The 18502-nt window shown below is 40.5% G+C and overlaps 1 protein-coding gene across 1 annotated transcript in view; it reads right to left on the bottom strand.

The window, feature by feature from the left end:
• grin1a (glutamate receptor, ionotropic, N-methyl D-aspartate 1a) overlaps window positions 1-18502 on the bottom strand; it is a gene marked incomplete at both ends in the record, with an annotated part of 46648 nt that overhangs the window by 23979 nt on the left and 4167 nt on the right. Inside the window, 7 exon segments of the mRNA XM_080510275.1 lie at window positions 2308-2452; window positions 4111-4285; window positions 5312-5433; window positions 6952-7049; window positions 7889-7951; window positions 17151-17327; window positions 18378-18502. The exon segment at window positions 18378-18502 is cut by the window's right edge and continues 10 nt beyond it. Coding sequence (XP_080366401.1) covers window positions 2308-2452; window positions 4111-4285; window positions 5312-5433; window positions 6952-7049; window positions 7889-7951; window positions 17151-17327; window positions 18378-18502 — 905 coding nt within the window.

Raw genomic sequence — 18502 nt, 5'->3', positions numbered from 1 at the left:
TAAAACTCGCACAGATGGAAAATGGATCCTCCACTCCTGCGATTGGCTGTGATGAAAAGATTTCATGCATACAGTGAAGTCTCTGTTTCTTCTAACCCATGACTTGATTTTTTTTCCTATTTGTTAAATTAAGCTGAGAACAATGTTCGACATTTGGTGCAATCGTAATAATATATTTGCCATTCATGTTCTACTGAATATCACTTTTAACGTACAGTGGAAAATGTGCATGCAAACACTGCCCGATACACTATTCTACGTAGACGATGGCGCTGGCTGATTTCCTGCTGTTAAAGCCTCCAACAAGCCCATGAGGTGTAATTAAAAACTAGAGCAGGCGCTCAAGGATCATTATACAACGATGTACCGCTTTGAAATAGTTTTTCAGTGAAGTGCTCTCTCATCACAACAAAACATCAGATGTAGATAAAAAGCTCAGGCAGTGCTATGCAATGGAGACTTGAGCTATTAGTGTTGCTTTATTAAAAATCCATGAAAGAGGGAGAAACTTTAGAATCCATCAAGACGTTTTTGAGAATCGAGATCAGACGTGAGAAACTGTTCATAGCTTTTATTTTCCTTGTGTTTTGGTGATGTGTCCACAGTGTTTGGCCTCGCTGCAATGTTTTGACACCAGGAGGGGTTCTGCTGCATTTCTTAGTGGAACTCTGAGACGACTACAAAGAAAAAAAAGGATTGGGAAACTGCTTGATTAGTCATTTTGAACTGAAACCCAAATAATTCAGCCACCATCTGCAGCACTGGAATAAACCATCAGGGACTCTGCTATTCCTAATTAAGAAGAAATGGAATTGAGGAAATATGCTGGCAAGAGCAAAGAGTTACTGTAAATTATTTTCATACTAATGACAGTTGCAAGAGGTTATTATACTGTAATGTTCCAACAGCAATAATTAGCGCACATTCAGCAAAATTCCCCAACTTCTGCAGTGGGTAGGAGTCACTAATCTTGCAAAGTCATCAGAAATATGATCACGTCACATCAGAAGGAACTACATGTGAGGATTTTCTGAAAACAAAAAGAAAACGTTGCGACAAAACAGTTCCCTAATGTTTTGTACAAAAGTGTAGGAACAAAGCTGGACATGCATTTATCCACCATGAAACACAAGAAAATAGTGTAATTCCTGCAGCTTGGAGAATAAATAAAAAGAAACTATTACAAAATTGACGCTGAATTATGTGGACAGGTGATGTAGCTTGAATGCTCTCATGTAGGCACATTGTCTGGTTTTAAAGTTTTGGTATTCACTCAGGATTTCTTTGAAATCTCGTTGGAGCCTGTGTTTTGAAGCCTATTAATTAAAAGTGAATTACAGAACCTTTGGAGATGCATAATAGGAGGTGATGACGTGACGTTTCGGAGTCATGCCTTATGTGACAGCCAATATTAAATTCACATTTCTTTAAAGGGGTTTTAAAAATCAAGGTTTTTTTTGACAAAAAGAAGGCGATAACAGGCAAAATCCCGAAAGGACTGAGAGAGACTGTCAACTTAAGGAGCACTGTCAAACCTTTAGCATCTTGGAATGTGCAGCGCATGAATACACGGTCTTCCTGACATCCAACCACTCCCGGTGAACCCCCAGATGAACTTCAGCTGCAGGCGAGCGGTTGCAGGGGCGGGTGAAACCAGGGACGAGAGCTATTAGCATATTCATGGAGCTGCACTTAACTCAGCGAGGGTGAAGGGTTAAGTTACATCTTAGCCACTTGAAGTGATCAAGTGATTTTTTTTTTCCCTTTCTCGGAGGAAACCTTATAAATGTCTGATGCCGATGAGGAATGTGCTTCTTATGTGAAATTGTCATTTGAGATTATTGCAATAGTTGAAATGAAATAGTCGACCCCTCTAGAAACATAAGAAACCCCCACGTCTCCCACCTGAGTTATTCATTTTTCCAAGTACTTCCTGTCTTTGACCTTTTATACATTCACGTGAAATTTCAGTTGTGCTGCACTTTTCAGTTCATTTTACAGTGATGACTGGAAGCAACAGTGACTATTGAGCTGCTTTTCTGTTTTAACTAAGACAGACAGCTGTAGCATCATGTTAGTTTTGCTTGACTGTTTTCTGCATTGACTCAAGAGAACAGAGCTGCTCTGCTTTAAATTCACTGTACCACACATTAAAAATACACCAACAAAAATTGCTACTTTTAATAAAAAATATATGAATCCACCAGAGGAATCGACCCACTCATTGCCACAGAGAAAAAAGTTGATAAACAACTTTAAAAAAAAAAAATTCTACATGATGATGGCAGGTTGATGAGGCAGGATTACCTGCGTCCCGTTGTAAATGCCAACTTGAATGAGTCGAGTCTTCTGATAGTTGAGTATGCTGTAGTGGGCGTATTTTCTGTCTCCGTCGTCGTTGAACTCCACTCGACCCGTGAGGCCCTCGGGATATTTAGATGACATCAACACTCTGTGGAAAGAAAACAGAAACGCTTCATGAGTGCAAATGCTCAAGTTGTGATGATAATGTAAAATGTGCTGCAGGAAGGACTCGATCCAAATGTTCACATCATGACAAACGGCAATAGAGTATTCACTATGACTGTTGGGTTGTATTCAAATTAAAATTTGTTGATTTTTTTTTTAAGCATATATACCTGCAAAAAAGAATCCCGAAGCTTAGAAATAAAGGAATGTTTGAGCAATTGTATCTTAAGCTCATGCTGCTGGGAATTAGAATGGTTACCATTTGAGAAGATTCCATTTCCTAGTTTACAACTTGCACATGAACATAAGAAATTAAGAATGGTGCTTTTTTTGGAGCAACAAACAAATTCCTCATGAACAATATTGCATTGCACTGGCTCCCTGTGTCTTTTAGGATCAACTCTAAGGTCCTTTCAAGGATTTTTAAATGTCTTAATGGTCTTGCACATTGTTATCTTTAAAAATGTAATCTCATCTAATGAACAATCGGTAACACCTCGTGTCCTCCGGCATCGGCCTTCTTATAATTGCCACCATTAATGCAAAATCATACGGTTCGTTTTTAACTGATGTGGAATTTTTGAATTTTCATTTATTCATTAATTTATTTGGGGGTTTTCAGGCAAACCGACCTGGCAGTCAATTCCTGCTGCAGATCGTCTCCGCCTCAGCCAATAATCACCCAGGTTCCTTTTCTTAAGGCTTCGTGTTACTGTTTTTTTTTGGCATGTATTTATTTATTTATTGGTTTGTATGTATATATTTTACCAATGTTTTGCAAAAACTACCCACCCAAATTACATGACATTTTCTGTGATAATTTGTTAGCATCCAAGGACCAATCATTAAAATTTTGGATGGTAATAGATAACCATTTCTGAATAAATCAGAAAAAAAAAACTATGAAGAAATTTCCCTTACAGAGTGGATGGGCGAGGCACATCATGGAGGAGATCTGTTGCCATGGAGATGCTCCCCGTCAGCAAGGATGTTGCTACCTGACAGGCTAGTTAGTATCAATATGAGCTAATGACTAACATGCTAGCGATACTAACTCAGTTTTGCAAACAACCGTGGCGTTGGTGAAGGTCTGCAGTCCACCGCGGATTAAAGAAACGTTTCCTTATCAATTTTTTGGGGGGTCAAGACATTTCTTCCTCGAATTAAAAACTAACATTCTTTACTCAGTTGACTGTAATCTGGATAATGCTAATTATGTACTGTGAATGTCAGTTCGAGCTGGCTGCATCACTTGATTTAAGGCTTTTTTGGGGCAAGACACCTTGAATAAGACGGCACGCTGGATGCTGAGTTTGGGTATTTACAGTTTGTTGCTGGATCAGTCTTGAAGCGCCGCATTCGTTTTCCTGCTCTGTCGCTGACAAGCTGCTCTAAGTGGGTCAGCAGAAACTCAGTGGCTTCCTTTTGTCTCAAACAGTCTGATAAACGGAGGATTTATGGTGGAAAACGTGATACTGCTCTAATTCTGTGGAGCACATCACAACTGGCAAACACAGGTAGAGTATTAACGGCACAGCAAGATTAGGTTGTGTAATTTATATATATTAACAAAAGGCTTGTTTTGATGTTGAAGCTGCTGAAGATTCTGAATTGATGGAATAGAACACAGACAATCCATACCGTTTAAAAAGAGGGCCTGTCTTCCAGATGTTGGTGTTTCCCACGCATCCTCTCGGGGGTTCGGTGATGTTCTCCTTCTCGAACAGCTCCTGGATGGACTGAGCCACCACGGCCACGGCGTCATTGATGTGGGCCGACTCGTTCTTCCCGTTGATGAGCTGGAGGCCGATCAGACCTGAGGCCGGGTTCGACAAGAGAGACAATCATCCACCCCGAGCCGCGCAAAAAACCCTCCCAGGATCCTTTTTGCAATTCGCACAGTGAGAAAAAAACTTATAGGGCCTGCAGTTTAGACATCCAGCAAAAAGGTCAGACATCAGTAGCTTGATCCATCCTTGTTGCCTGTTAATCTTTGGAAGGAGAGCTTCAGTAAGACTGACTCATAAATCGTAGCTTATGAGAGGAGGCAGCAGAAACAAATGGATCGTTTTCTCTGATGTTGACAGCGGTGACCTTTTCGCAGCATGTGTAAAGCATCCCTTGAAGTTGGATTTGTACATTGTCAGTCCTAGCAGGAAAGCAATCAGCACAGGCAAAAGGATCATTTTGTGTTATTTGCGAAAAAAAAAAAAAAAAAAAGAAGACATAGAGGCCTAAATTTAACTTGAGCAACAATCCAACTTCAGCTAAGTTTTCCGATTGCAACCAGGTCCGTGAGTCTTGCAGACTTCCGAGAGAAGCCGCGGTGCAGGTGGAAGAGACTGGACACGGACAGGACAACAGAGGAGACGCTCTGCAGAGGGGGTTGTTTTGTGTCAAGAGTGCCTGAGGGGGTAAAGACGGCCGACACTTGTGACCACAGCGTGATTTGAAAAAAAGACCGTGTGAGACATGTGCGAAAAGTCCACAAACAAAGACAAGAAAGGCTGTTGTAGCTTACCATTCTATCAGTAATCTGTCGCAAACCTCTCCCTTCATAATTCATTAGAAACCAGGGAATTAATAAAACAACACATTGGATTGACAACGGGATGATCCAAGACATACAAAAAAACCAACAAAAACGAGTGTAGGTACACGCCACATTTAAACCTTTAAACACAGAATGCTTAAACGTTTAAACGCTCAACACACAACGAGCAGTAATACAGTTAATCATGTATCCATCGTTAAACGGTTAATCTCCGTAATCCCGCGCGCGCCGCGAGCAAAGCCCAGGTTAAGTCGTGTTTTGGCGCTGATCTCCGCCGGATGAACGTACCGTCTGGTGCCTCGCTCAGGGCTTTACCCGACATCTCCCGCTCTCCCACCAGCCACACGTAGCCGGAGCCCGTCATGTTGAGGAAGCGAGCGGCCTTGTACACCGCGGCAGCGTCCTCCTCGCTGATGGGACAAACAAACACAAAGGACGAGGCTGACTTTCATCCGAGCCGGAACTCCAGAAGTTGTGGGATTGTTTGGAGTCGTTTGTGTTTTAATATCTGTTCGGTCGGCAGAAAGACGCTTTGCTGTTCTCTACCGCGGGTCGGTATCGTTAACTCGCATGTCTGGGAATACATGGCACGCATACTGTGTTTGCACACATTTCATAAATACTTGATGTTAACAGCACTTTTACAAAGTCAGGGAAGTAGCTGTGAGGTACTGTGAGGTTAACCAACATCATATCAGTCAAATATTTAGGAGTAAGGCTGAAAACCGGTCTGGGAACATTCTTGATCATTATATCCCTCCAACAAAACAGTTTAAACTCCACCAATCAAACTTAAAAACCGTTACTGATCCAAAAACAGTGCTGCTTTTAAGATGGACTTGAGCCCGAGCCAGAAGTGTCCTGAGGTGAGATGAGTCAGAATTTAAAATGTGCTTTGGAAGTTGTCAACACAGTGTCTCCTCAAATAAAGAACGAAAGGGACAAACCAGATGGTCATCAAAGTCTAAAGCGAGCCGCCCTGATGAGATGGGAAAGCATCGCTGCACATTGCATGGAGGATGAATAGTAGTAATGTTTTTTGCTTGAGTGAATGATTTTTCTTTTTGTGTTCCTTGGATTAAATTTACATATAAACACCACATTGATGGGCTCAGATCCAGTGCAGCATGTGAATACACTAGAAAAGTGTGTGTGTGGGTGGGTGTGTGTGTGTGTGTGTGTGTGTGTGTGGGGGGGGGGGGGGGGTGCTCCAACGAGTTTCACCACAATGTAAAGACTTTGAGGGTTCAGGGGGATGCCTTTTCCCAGCATATTTTTAATTTCCTTTTTTGAAAATTAATTAATTAATAATAATAATAATAATAATAATAATAATAATAATAATAATAATAATAATAATAATAATAATAATAATAATAATAATAAAGACATATTATGACATTAATGTTTTGGTAGAAATGAAGACTAATTATAAGCCTTCGTACAAAATAGAAAAGAAAAATAATGGCAAAATGACCACATTTGGAGATGATATATAAATACTTACCAGGTATTTAAAATTCATGTCATTGGCACAAGAAAAGACAGGGTATTAAGTGATTATGGAGACAAAGCAATTTCATGAGGCACAAAGTTTTCTTTTAACTATAGAATTGATTCCAAAGTTAGGAGGTAACAACATAATTGAACTGTGTTACTGTACGTAAGTAGATTATTTTGGGTATCAACACTTTCAAATGCATTTAGCGTGTCCGTTTACATGACAACAAAGTACTTGGGATCGATGAGAATGTAATTTTTTGAAGATGGCTTCCAAGGTGGCATATGCACCACGGCAATGTAAATAGTTCTTCTGTGCACGAGTAAGTGGACAATAACAACAATGGCGGCTTCTTGAAAAGCTCTGAAATAAATGATGTGTTTGACATCCCCCCCCCCCCCGGTGTTGTGGCGTGGGAGGATCTCACCTGGCAGACAGGATGATGACTCGGGCCTCCAGCTCTTTCGCCTCCAGCAGCAGGGCAGTTAAGTTAGTCTCCTGGCTGAACTGGAGGACTTTCTCAGCCTGTGATTGGGGCACAAGAAAGGTCAAGCCAGCTACTTATTCCTCCGCCAGACACCATGCTGCCTCTTTACCTGTTTGGTTTCGAGCTTGGTCGAGTTTGTTTAAAAACGAGAGACAGAGATAAAAAGGAAAGCGATCCAGGGGAACCAGCTGAACTAAAAAATTAAAAAGTAAAAAAAGTAAAAAAAAAAAAAAAAAAAAAGCTTGAAGGGAAAAAAACTTTTGCATTTGTTCGCATGCAAACTGAGGGTTATCAAGGCTCCAAAGAAGGACGTGCATGTGTTAGGTAAGGGAGGAAAGAAGAAGGTCAATGCAACCGGTAACTAAAGACGGGTGAAGGGGGTGAGGGGGACGTTTTCCCCCAACGAAAAAAAACTGCTGAAAACTAGGGAGGTGCTACGGAAGAGGAGGAAGTAGCATCTGGGAGTCGGTTCCGTCCCACAACTACCGGTTCTCCACAAAGGAATGGACTTGCAAACTCTTTTTTTTTTTTTTTTTTTTGGTGTGTGAGTGTGTGTTTTGAGTACATGCATTCCTTTATTGAAGGAGAAAATGAAAATGATAAAAGCGGGTCGCCGTTCACTGATTTCTCTTTTTTTTTTTTTCATTTTTCTTTTTTTTTTTTTCTGGAATGACCAAAAATTATAGATTTTTTTTTCATAACAAAATCATTCTTCATTTAAATCATAGGGAAATGTCTCAAAGTAAAAAATTAAAGAAAAACACGTGCTACCAAGAGAGGGATATTTCTGGGTCGGCTGGTGACTGGTTTGGGCTGGTTTCTAGTTGCTACGTTTGGAAAAGTTGGTGGGCGGCGTGCATTGACCATGCAAATATACCTTGGGTCCTCGCTTGTTGTCATAGGACAGTTGGTCGAGGTTTTCATAGTTCCTTTTTTTATTCTGATGAGTAATGTGCACAGAGAAAATATGCAGACACAGAAAAATATTATAAACAGTTGAAAATGGAGGGCAGTAAAGCATTCCAACAAATCTCCACTTTTCTGCTTCAAATTGGGATCTTTAACAGTGGGGCTTGCAAAAAACATCAGAGATCAACGCTTCAGTGGGGTCCACCATGTACACCCGAGCAAGGCGACTTACTCACTTTTCCTGGATTCATCAACCCAGACTGTCTGACAAAATGGTGTGATTGTAATTTACAAATTAACACAACATCAATTATTGGCTTCCAAAAGACACACAATGAGCTCATTAACTATCCTACAGTATGCTGCACTCACAAAGGGAACCGCTAATCAATACAACCATCTGTTTGTGCAGCAGTGCAGCAGGGATGTTTTTTGCGGGACGGCCAAAAAGTCAGCTTCACCTCAATTCTCCCAAATTAAAAGCCAGTTGGAGGTTTGGGAAGTTTAGACGGAAATAAGGTCTGTGATTAACGCTGGCTTTATTTTGCAGTATTTAACACTAAACATCAGTTTGGAGCCTGAATGACACCAGAAAACTAACAGCTAAAGGCTAAAAACAATAAGATACTGGCACCTCGCTTCAATTGGCAGCAGAAAACCGAAGGTTTTTTTTGTATTTTTATAATAAGAAAAAAACTAAACAAAGAAAAACTACAAAATCTCCACGTAACAAAGCATTGTCTGTCATTGTTACTCTCAAAGGTCGACTCAGGCCTGACTCTGATGACTTTACATCATCAAAAACTACAAGACATCAAAAGAAACACAGAAGTGAACTGTTGATCGTAACAATGGCAACAGGAACTAGCATTATGCTATATTTTTGATGCTCTACAAAAAGTGTAAAATCTTTGCTCAGTTAAGTGCTTTTTAATAAACACATTTTTAAGAATTTAAAAAATTGATTACCACATTTTATGAACTGTAAGTCACATAAGGTGAACTGCTTTTAGTCCTTTGGCTGGTTATCTGAGAAAAATGATGCCCTTAAATTGAAAATTAAGTTAATATTCAGTAAAAAAAAAAAAAAATCAAAGCAGAGCATTAAAAAAAAAAAAAATTTCAGTGTCTTAGAAACTCATCAAATGGATCCAGTTAATCAATTTACTGTTGAGCGTGTGTTAAAATGCAGCGAAATCTTATTCTTTGAAAGATCTGGAGTAATCGCTGTTCAGTATTCTGACGTAAAGTCCTCAATAACTTCATCACTGTCACTCAGCCTCTTGTGAGTGGAAGATTGTGTTCGGGGGAAATACAAGATTAGAAAATCCCAAGTTGGGTATTTACTGACCTATTTTACGTTGAAAATCTACTGAGACTCTGTAAACCACAACCTCATTTCAAGCGCGTAAACCCAAAGCCATTTAAACCCACATCGGCTTGATGGGAGAACGGAAGCGATGAAAACTTAATAAGTGCAAACTTATTTCAGGATTTTAAGACTCGTTACTGCAGAGAAGGAAGCAATACGCAAAGATGAAATACACAGACAGGAGACAACAGAAATATACCGATCCTATAAATTCACACAAGGAGATATTTGATCCTTTAATTTACAACAAAAACCCTGTGAAGCTGCGTCACACTTCTATTATATGTAGCAATTCTCAGCAGCTTCAGAAGATCAATGTCTGACTAAATAAGGCATGGCGCGCGTCGAATAAAAGCACTTGGTTTTCAAGTGTGCTCTTGCTTACACAATCTATTGCGCACAAAAGAAACAAAGGCTCTGCACGGACACAGAAATTCAAATGAGAATTAATGAAATGTGACTAGTAGTGGGAACACGTCAGAGGATCTTCCTTCAGAAACACTGTGCGGATACGAGCTGCGCGGCTGCTGTGAATCTGCTCCGACCTCATTGTTCTGGCTCACGTTCGCGTGTCTTCTACTCCTCCATGTCTGATATCACAGCCATATAGTTTACAAAAGAAGATATATTTAAAAAGAAATATTAACAGTTGTATTAGCTCCAGTTGGTCTCACTCTCAATTCTAACTGAATTTTCCTCCAGAGTGCCACGACTCCCAGTCCATATTCTCCCGGGATTTGGTGGTGTTATAGTTGAGCGTCACAGTAATCCAACTTCGTCGTCTGTCCATACTAATGTCTGTGTTCTCTCGTTGTTCATGTTTAGAGCGTATTGTTCTCTGAGTGCATGTGTGTGTGGTTTCATTGCAAAAACAACCAACAGCACCCACTAGTGGCCCAACATAAAATATATTTCTGCCCTTTCCGAGTAAACAAACATTGCCATGTAAACACTAAGCTTTTCTGAAACAAAGTGCAAAAACGATGCATTTTCACTTCCAACTCTGTTTTTGCTTCATTTTTGGTAGCTGCCAAATGCTACACTGTTTTCTTTCTTTTTTTTGAAGTCTTTAATTAGTCTACAGTTATTAAAAGATCGATTTCATTTGTCCGAATTGACATTTTAATATCAGTGTGACAAAGGTACCATTCAGAATTTATTCACTCATTCACACATTTTTTGCTCTCTCAAGTTGTGCGAACCAAGACACGGTTTACACGACAATGTTTCAAGTGAAAACGGATCGTTTTTGTGTTTCTGTTTCAGAAAAGTTTCAGTTTTACGGGGCAACGTTTTGACAACGATGAAGTTTGTCCGCTGGGCCATTGGTGGGTGCAGCTGTTTGTTGTTGTGAAGAAAACTATTTCATTACGCATGTACAGAAAGACGACTATTTACCACAGCCATTGTGAGGATTTCCACCGTTTCCTTGGAGACGGCACATGAGCATTTTCAAAATGTTCCACCTTGGGAGTTGTTTTGTAACCGGACACCGAAAACACAGTGAAGGTTTTGCATTTTCACTTGAAGATGTTCTGTAAATGAAGCCTGAGCTGTTTTATCATGTCAGTCTTACACCACAAAAGGGAAATTCGTTATCGCTTCCATATTTCACTGCTGTAAGTTATAGACGTGGAATATTTGACGTGCAAAACGATTTCAAGAGGTTGAAGAGCTCTTTTGTGAGGCCAAGAGTATTTTAACCTACTTTTCAAACAGTCACCATTTTAGGCTCTGGTCCTTTTTTTACTGGAGCCTCTCGGGAGTCCTGCCTGACGCAGGGAGCCATTTTACAAGACAATACTGTATCTTTCTGCTTGGCAGCGTTTCTCCCACAGCTGACAGCCCACACAGCTCACACCTCACTGCACCCGGGGTCTGAGCGCCTCCCTGCACCGAGTCGAGGCGGACCGCCGTCAAGTCAGCGCTCAAAAAGCATCCAAAATACACATTTATGAGGACTACAGTTGTTCTAAAGTTGAAATGCTTTGATCTATGTGGTATACTTTCTCTGCACAACATCGTGTGATCATCCCACGAGAACAATATGATTTACAAACATAAACATATATCAATGATGTTACTTTGTCTTGCCTCTAATTTACACTGTTTCAGATTTTGGACATTATGCAAGGAATTTAGTTGTAGTTTCCTATGGCTAATTTCCTGTGTTTTGCTTTGTTTTGGTGTGAAAATGAGTTAATATTTCATACAAAGATTTATATGAGAATCAGTGTAATTTCATAAATGCTAAATGAGATGAATATTACATTAAAATGTTGCCATAATATTGAATTATAAGATTTTTTTAAGATGCCAATTTGCCCTCCTGTAGGCGAGATTGGAGCCTCTGATGGACTGACTGGTTTGTCACTCCGGCTCAGAAACAATATTTAAACCTGTTTAAAGTGTAGCTCCAAGAACAAAAGAACTTAATTTCAAATCACAGCTACAAACAGTATTCCTGTGAGGACGTAAGCATAATGCGACGTAACTAGAGTGGGTTATTCATTATGAAATTAAGGTTAGACCTATTTCAGGCCTTTCATGGAAAGATTTTGTGATGTTTTCGAAGATGGAAGCTCATCAAATATTTCTGTGTGTTATTTTTAACCAATTGTATGGTTATTTAATGAGGGTGAGATTAGTTGGAGGAGATGTGAGAATCATACGTGCTTTACAAACCTCATGAAAGATCTTTTTGACTATAATTGATACACATCTACAAACTGAAATAAAAATTTTTTTTTAGGATTTTATTGAGATCATGAAGAAATGCTCCATATGTAAAGAGAAAAACTGCCTCTTTTTCCCTCAAGAGTCGTTCTGAGCGCTCTATTTTTGCATCCTGAGACGCACGTTCATTTTTCAGCTTGTGTGGGTCCCGTTTGCTGCGTCCGCTGTGGACAGACACTCCCTTCTCCAGGCCTTGACCACGATCACATCGCCCAGTAAAGACTTTTCCAGTACAGATTTTAAAAAATTATCCCGCGCTTTTACGCATGCAGCGCGAGCAAGATCGACACTTCTGCGCTTCAGCCGTACGGCCGAGCCGGGCTCACATCGCTGAGAGCGTCAGAGCTGTGAGTGCATTCACAGCTGAGGCGATGGAGGAGACGGGACGCGTTGTGGTGACTCATGAGATGTCAGAGAGGCGAAACGGAGCTAAAGGCAGCCGCTCAGTGCGCAGAGATACCGAGAATCAGATCCACATATGCACACTTCACAGATCACCTTGTGAAATCCTCTCATGTCCGTTAAGTATGAGTGTGAATCTCTTGTTGTTGTGATTCTGTGTTGCTTAAAGATGTAGAAAAATGTCCGACACTAAAATGACCTTTTTGACTGAGTTGATCAATACTGAGTCACTTTTTTTTAAAATCTGTAAATAAAACATTAAAAAATTCTAAAATGTGAGGCTTTTACATATTAAACCTGACTTACTTTGATATTAATGATCTGATCTTAAATTCAGGGAAAAACTGCATCGATAAAACCAAACGTTTGCCCTGTCGGGGGCCTCTCAGTGTAATGTTTCACAAAATCCGAGTCTGTTTACTTCAAGAATAAAGTTTTTCTTTAATATTCTATTGCAAATAAATCAAGAATAATTGGTTTTGAGCCCCTCTTTTACTAAAAACACTTCAGTATATCATCAGAGGACACTATTTCAATTCATTGAATATTCATGAGGGCAATGTACAAAGAACGCCGCATTTGTCTCCTTAAAATGAGAAAAGAGCATGCTCTTCTATTGCATTTGTGTATAATGAAGATCATTCGCTCCTCATATTAAAAAAAAAAAAAAAAGAATTTTATCCTGCAACCATCAAACTTGGTACACTTCCAGTTTTGCACTGGAGTTTACGATAAAATGTATTTACATTGTGATCGGCTCTAAAATGTTTGCATTAATGAAATTCTAAAGATCTTTTTTTCTAACCTTGAAGTACAAACAACGTTGAATTTCTTTTGACGTTGAATCGCAGTCGTGGTGTAAACAATGTAAGAAGTGACACCTGACCATTAAAAGCGACTGGAGACGTCGACACGAGCCACAAACAACACGGTTGTTACAGTTTGACACAAAACTGGAGGCTTTAAAAAAACCATGAGCCCAGAGAGAAACATTTGGCTTGTTTCTTCCGAACCGAAGTGAAACCTCCTCGCGTCAACACGTCTGCCGCCGCAACGCGGCCCCTCGGTTGTCACAAATGTTTGCAGTCTGCCTCCCGACGGACCCACAGTGTGGAAATCTTTGGATGCGGAAACCTTTTCTCTTCGGATTCGTGCCGAGAAAACAAACTGTCAGCAGACGGCGGCCCCGAAGCCGCGGCTCACAAAGGCTGACCCCACTCCGTTATGGGTAAACTCCCGGCTGCCAGTCAATATCCCTCTCTGTCAAAACACCGCGTCAGATTTCTGCTGCCCGTTATTCCTGAGCCGGAGCTCCTCCGCTGTGGCTGTCACATAATCGAAGAAAGAACAAGGAACGAGCGTGCGGTTCTGAACGCCGATCACCGTGTCAACCACGTAAACTGTTTATTTGGGTCATTGTCGCCGACGGTGACAGGACTAGTCATTTTTCTTGTTTATTGGAGAAATAAAATAAACAAAAAAAGTATGAGGAAAAACAGCTTTTGGGTATAAAGGTTTAGTGGCTTTTATACTGCGAGCAGCTGGAGCCTTGAAATGAGCGTCTTATCAAGCATGATTTAACGGCAATTTATCATCATTTCGTCTATTTTTAGTGACTAGTTATCTATTTATCAGTGCTGATCAGCCACACAGGTGACACTGATTAGCTCAATATCGTGGCAGCTGTTACCGGTGGGATATTTCAAGCAGCAGGGTGAACATTTCGTCCTCAAAGTTGACGCAGGAGAAGCATGAAAAATGCGCAGGCTTACAGCTTTGAGCGAGTTTGACTTAGATCAGACTGTACTGGGTGAAATCAACTAAACAGCAGCTCATGTGGGCTGATCCTGGTCACCAGTGGTCACTTAGTATCAAAACTCATCCGGGGAATGAAAATACTGAGTAATCTAAGCGATTTCCAATATATAAGCTGCAAAGTTCAGCTGGTTCTGTTAACGCTTTATTCTTATTGTTTTATTGGTGATGATCAAGTCTTCAATTAATGTCATGTTAATTTTATTGTTTCTTTTTGTCATCATGTGTAACACAGATCATCTGTGAATTATCTTTTGATAGTTAAACTTAATGACTGAGATGAACTTTGAAGTTTGATATTGTATTTTTAATGACTGTTTCCGGCACCTCATCTATGCAACAATGGAACTCTGAACTTCTTCAAAGTCTTCTGCAGGTAATTAACACATTGTGCTCTTTTCACTGCAGCCAACAAGGTGTTAGTACGTGCATATTATTATCACAATGTTGCTTTACATGCATGCTTTCCTTGGTTTGTGTTCACAGATTTTGAGCTTATCTTTCAACAGGTTTTTGAAATTACAACCGATAGAAGGCGATCTCTTATAATGCCGCAAAACAAACCTGGTATTTAGATATTTTCAGGGGAATTCTGCTTTTTAGCCAACGATAAATATGTATTTTGTAACATTACATATGTACCTCACTGATTTACACCATCATGGTGAGACAAAACTACATAAATGTGTAATGTTGTGCTATTTTTTAATACAAAAGTCAGTTGTATACATTTTAGATGCTTCTCTGAGATTTGACCCGTCTTCTTGTCGAACACAGTTTACAATTTTAACCAGTGAACTGACCAACCAGTCTCAGAAGGACTTTGAACGTGATTTAATATGTTCACAAAAGAAATGCACTGTTGTCACATCTGCTAACTATTGACAACGTTGGGCTTTCTTTTCCAGTAAAATTATTTCGTACAATAGTTGCTGCAGGTAGAGTTTTGTTGCTGTTTTTTCATTAATTAATTCATTCATTCATTCATTCATTCATTTCTTATTTATTTTGTCCTCCATACACACACATACACAGGAGACAGAGGCGTGTTTAATATTCTGCATCCTGCTTCTGATTGGCTCGGATTTTGATGGAAACCGATATCGGCTTTTTAAAGGACGAGTAAAAGTAGGAGTACAAACCTTTAGCTGCTTGCCAATACTGAGTACCAATACGAGTATTTCATAAATGCCATGAAGCCTAATTTACACTCCATGCGCAGACGATATGCAAAGCCTCTAACAACCTTACAGTTAATAAAATATGCACGCCAGATGTTAATGGGTGTATCAGTTATACATTCATCATGTTTAGCATGTAGCATCGCCGGTGTTTGAACCCCGAAACTCTTTAGCGTGTAGCATTTAGCATGTAGCAGGGCTCAGGGTAAAATCCTCCTGGAAGAACATCTTTCGTTTTCACTCCCATTCCTGTGGGTGGCGTTGTTGACAGACGTCGTCATGTGATACTTGCCGTGTTGTATAGGTATCTGTGCATATCCCTATAATTTACAGCAGAATCTTGATAATGTAGTTGTATGGTTTCTTTAATAATTTTCTATGGACAGAGATATTTACGTCACACAAGATTTGGATAAAGAGATTCTTATTAGTGAGTCTCTTCATTTGCTGATTGTTCTAAGAATATGAGAGGAATCATTTGCATATATTTAAGCTTCTGGCACTTTCCTTTAATCATCGCTGCATTCATTTGGAAGGATTCTTACATAAATCATTTTCAGAGTACCCCAAAAATAAAAAATAAATGGTCCAAAAAAAAACCCCCAGCAATCACAGCAAAATGTGATCATCATTACAGGCTTGCAGCGGAGCGGAGCAGCATCATTACTGGGCTGAATGTTGCACAGATGGGCTTATTCTCAACTAAAAACCCACATCATGTCCAAAGAAAGGAAACTTCCTGGATTCTCATCAAAGCCTTTTCACTTACAAATTCCTCCACTCTAATACAGGATGTGAGTCACATTTAGATGACTTGACAGTCACTGTGTGTTTAAACTCATGTCGATGGGAGGTGTTTTCCCATCGGTGGCCAACGCTGAGCCCCATCGCTTTATTTCAGCAGCTTTAATGGTCGTCTGTAGATTACCTCGGGTGAGTGTCACATCCAGAGATTTTTTGGCTTCTGATTTAATTAAATGTCAGAATCAGGACTCATTTCACTGTGACACACAATTACAGCAAAGAGCTCCCAGCGAGGGCACAGCATCACAGAGAATAAAAGAAGAAGAGGAAATATCCCAAGGTGATTTCATCCTATTAAATGAATGGCAGTTGTTGAGTTTTTTTATTTTTTATTCCCCCCCCCCCCCCCCTCTGTGTAACTGGCGCTCTTTTCCTAAAGGGCACGCATAGTCGGCAGACTCAAGTCTGCTTTGGTTCAAAGATCAGCATTTCACTGACCCACATACACAGCTCAGAGCTATACTTAAAACGGATGCATCAGCGGTATTTCAAAAGGCAAAAAAAGAGAAGAAAGATGTCCCGAATCTTGCGAACTGCGACTACCACTCAGAGACGCCTGAATGCCACGATGATGGTCACCGCACAAGACCTCGGCTCATCCGCCTGCGATGGTTTGCAAAGCCCCATGTTAAAGTCCGCTATTTGGCTCCCAATGTGGATAGACACAGGATAATTTGGACTATGGCAAAAAGCAACGTGAAGATGAGCAAATAAACATACAAACTTTTGTCAGATTAGACCACATTAGACGCTGTTGATGTCTCTAGGAATGTTAGCCAATGTTTACACAATGGTGAGAAAGAGATGTGTCCACACAACAGAAAGGAGGTTACATACATAGAAGACCTTTTGAGCTCTAAAAGCCTTTACGCACTCACGCATGCTCTCGCACTCGGGCCGGAGCGGCCAGGGCGTCTCACCTTTGTTTCCCGCTCCTCCAGCAGCGTCTCCAGCCTCTTTTGGGCGGCCCGCCCTTCGTGGTCGTCGCTCACGATCAGGATGATGTGGTTCCAGTTGAACTCACGCATCAGGTCGAACCACACGTGCGCCTGGTGGGAGTAGGGGGGGACTGTCCGCAGGAAGGACAGGTGGATACTCTGGGGAGCAGGGGAACGCAGGGATTAACACCCCGGATAAACATCCTTTTTATATCTCTGTGATTCATGCAGCAAAGAAACAAAGAACATCTTTTTTTTATTTATTTTTTTATTTTGCTGCAGTAAAAGGTCAATAGTGTGTGGATGTCTTGTCTTATTGTACTCTTTACAAAAGGAAAGTTCATTCTCAATGCAACAACATTTGACTAGACTGTACGATCTTCTCTAAAACTTTTATTTCACTTTATTTAAGAAGTGTGCTTAAACCATAACAACCTCCATCCACCTTATGTTGGCTCTGCTGTGATGAAAAACTAAACCTGAGCTTTACTCCATGTAGATATTAGTGATATGGAGCCATTCAGTTCTGACAAGAAAACAGAAGTCAGTAAGCTTATCTGAAAAACTATCACTTGAATGTGCAACAAAATTGAGGAAAAACATTGGCACATTTAGATGCACATTCATGGGGACAAGTGTGCAATTTCAATTTAAGAAATTTTTTTCAACTGTGCCTGCAGCTGCAGCTGAATCTATTGTTGAAAACATTGCAAACTTCTTCTTCTTCTCTGAAGGAAGCAGATGTCAACCAGGTGGGGGAAACATCCCGCTGATAAAAATACATTAGAATGTCTTTATTGGCCCGTCAGCCAAACCCTCTCCTGTTTCCATTCATTCCTCAATTCCATCCCTCCGGTTCTACTTCATTTCAAAGATGGCGGATCATGTGACTTTGATAACTCGATTTAAGGTCTGTTTGAGTCAGTGGCCTTTTATTTATACGATTGCTTTTAAAGTTTCATTCCAGTGGATTGTGCTTCATAAAAACATAACTCAGGTCAGAGGCATTATTAATGATGTTCTTTCAAATTTCAGCCAGGGGCCCATTTAATCACGGCTCCACTAATGGACAGTGATGGGACGTTTAATCTAGGAAGCTTTTGAAGACGCCTCGGGGGAGCGTCTTACTCCCTCACTCCTCGCTGTCTTCCTTCTCTCTCTCTCTCTCTCTCTCTCTCTGTTTCTCTCGCTTCGTCATTCATCACTCACCTTGTCGGAGTAGATGGACATGCGGGTGGTGAGTCCGACGACGGGTATGCGGTAGAAGCCGGCGGTGTAGGAGACAGGCGTCGGGGTGAGGTGGTCATTGGACTGAGGGGGGTGACTCACCAGGA

The sequence above is a fragment of the Blennius ocellaris genome, assembly GCF_963422515.1.
Source record: "Blennius ocellaris genome assembly, chromosome: 15".
Lineage (NCBI taxonomy): Eukaryota > Metazoa > Chordata > Actinopteri > Blenniiformes > Blenniidae > Blennius > Blennius ocellaris.
This window is presented reverse-complemented; position numbering and strand designations above follow the sequence as displayed.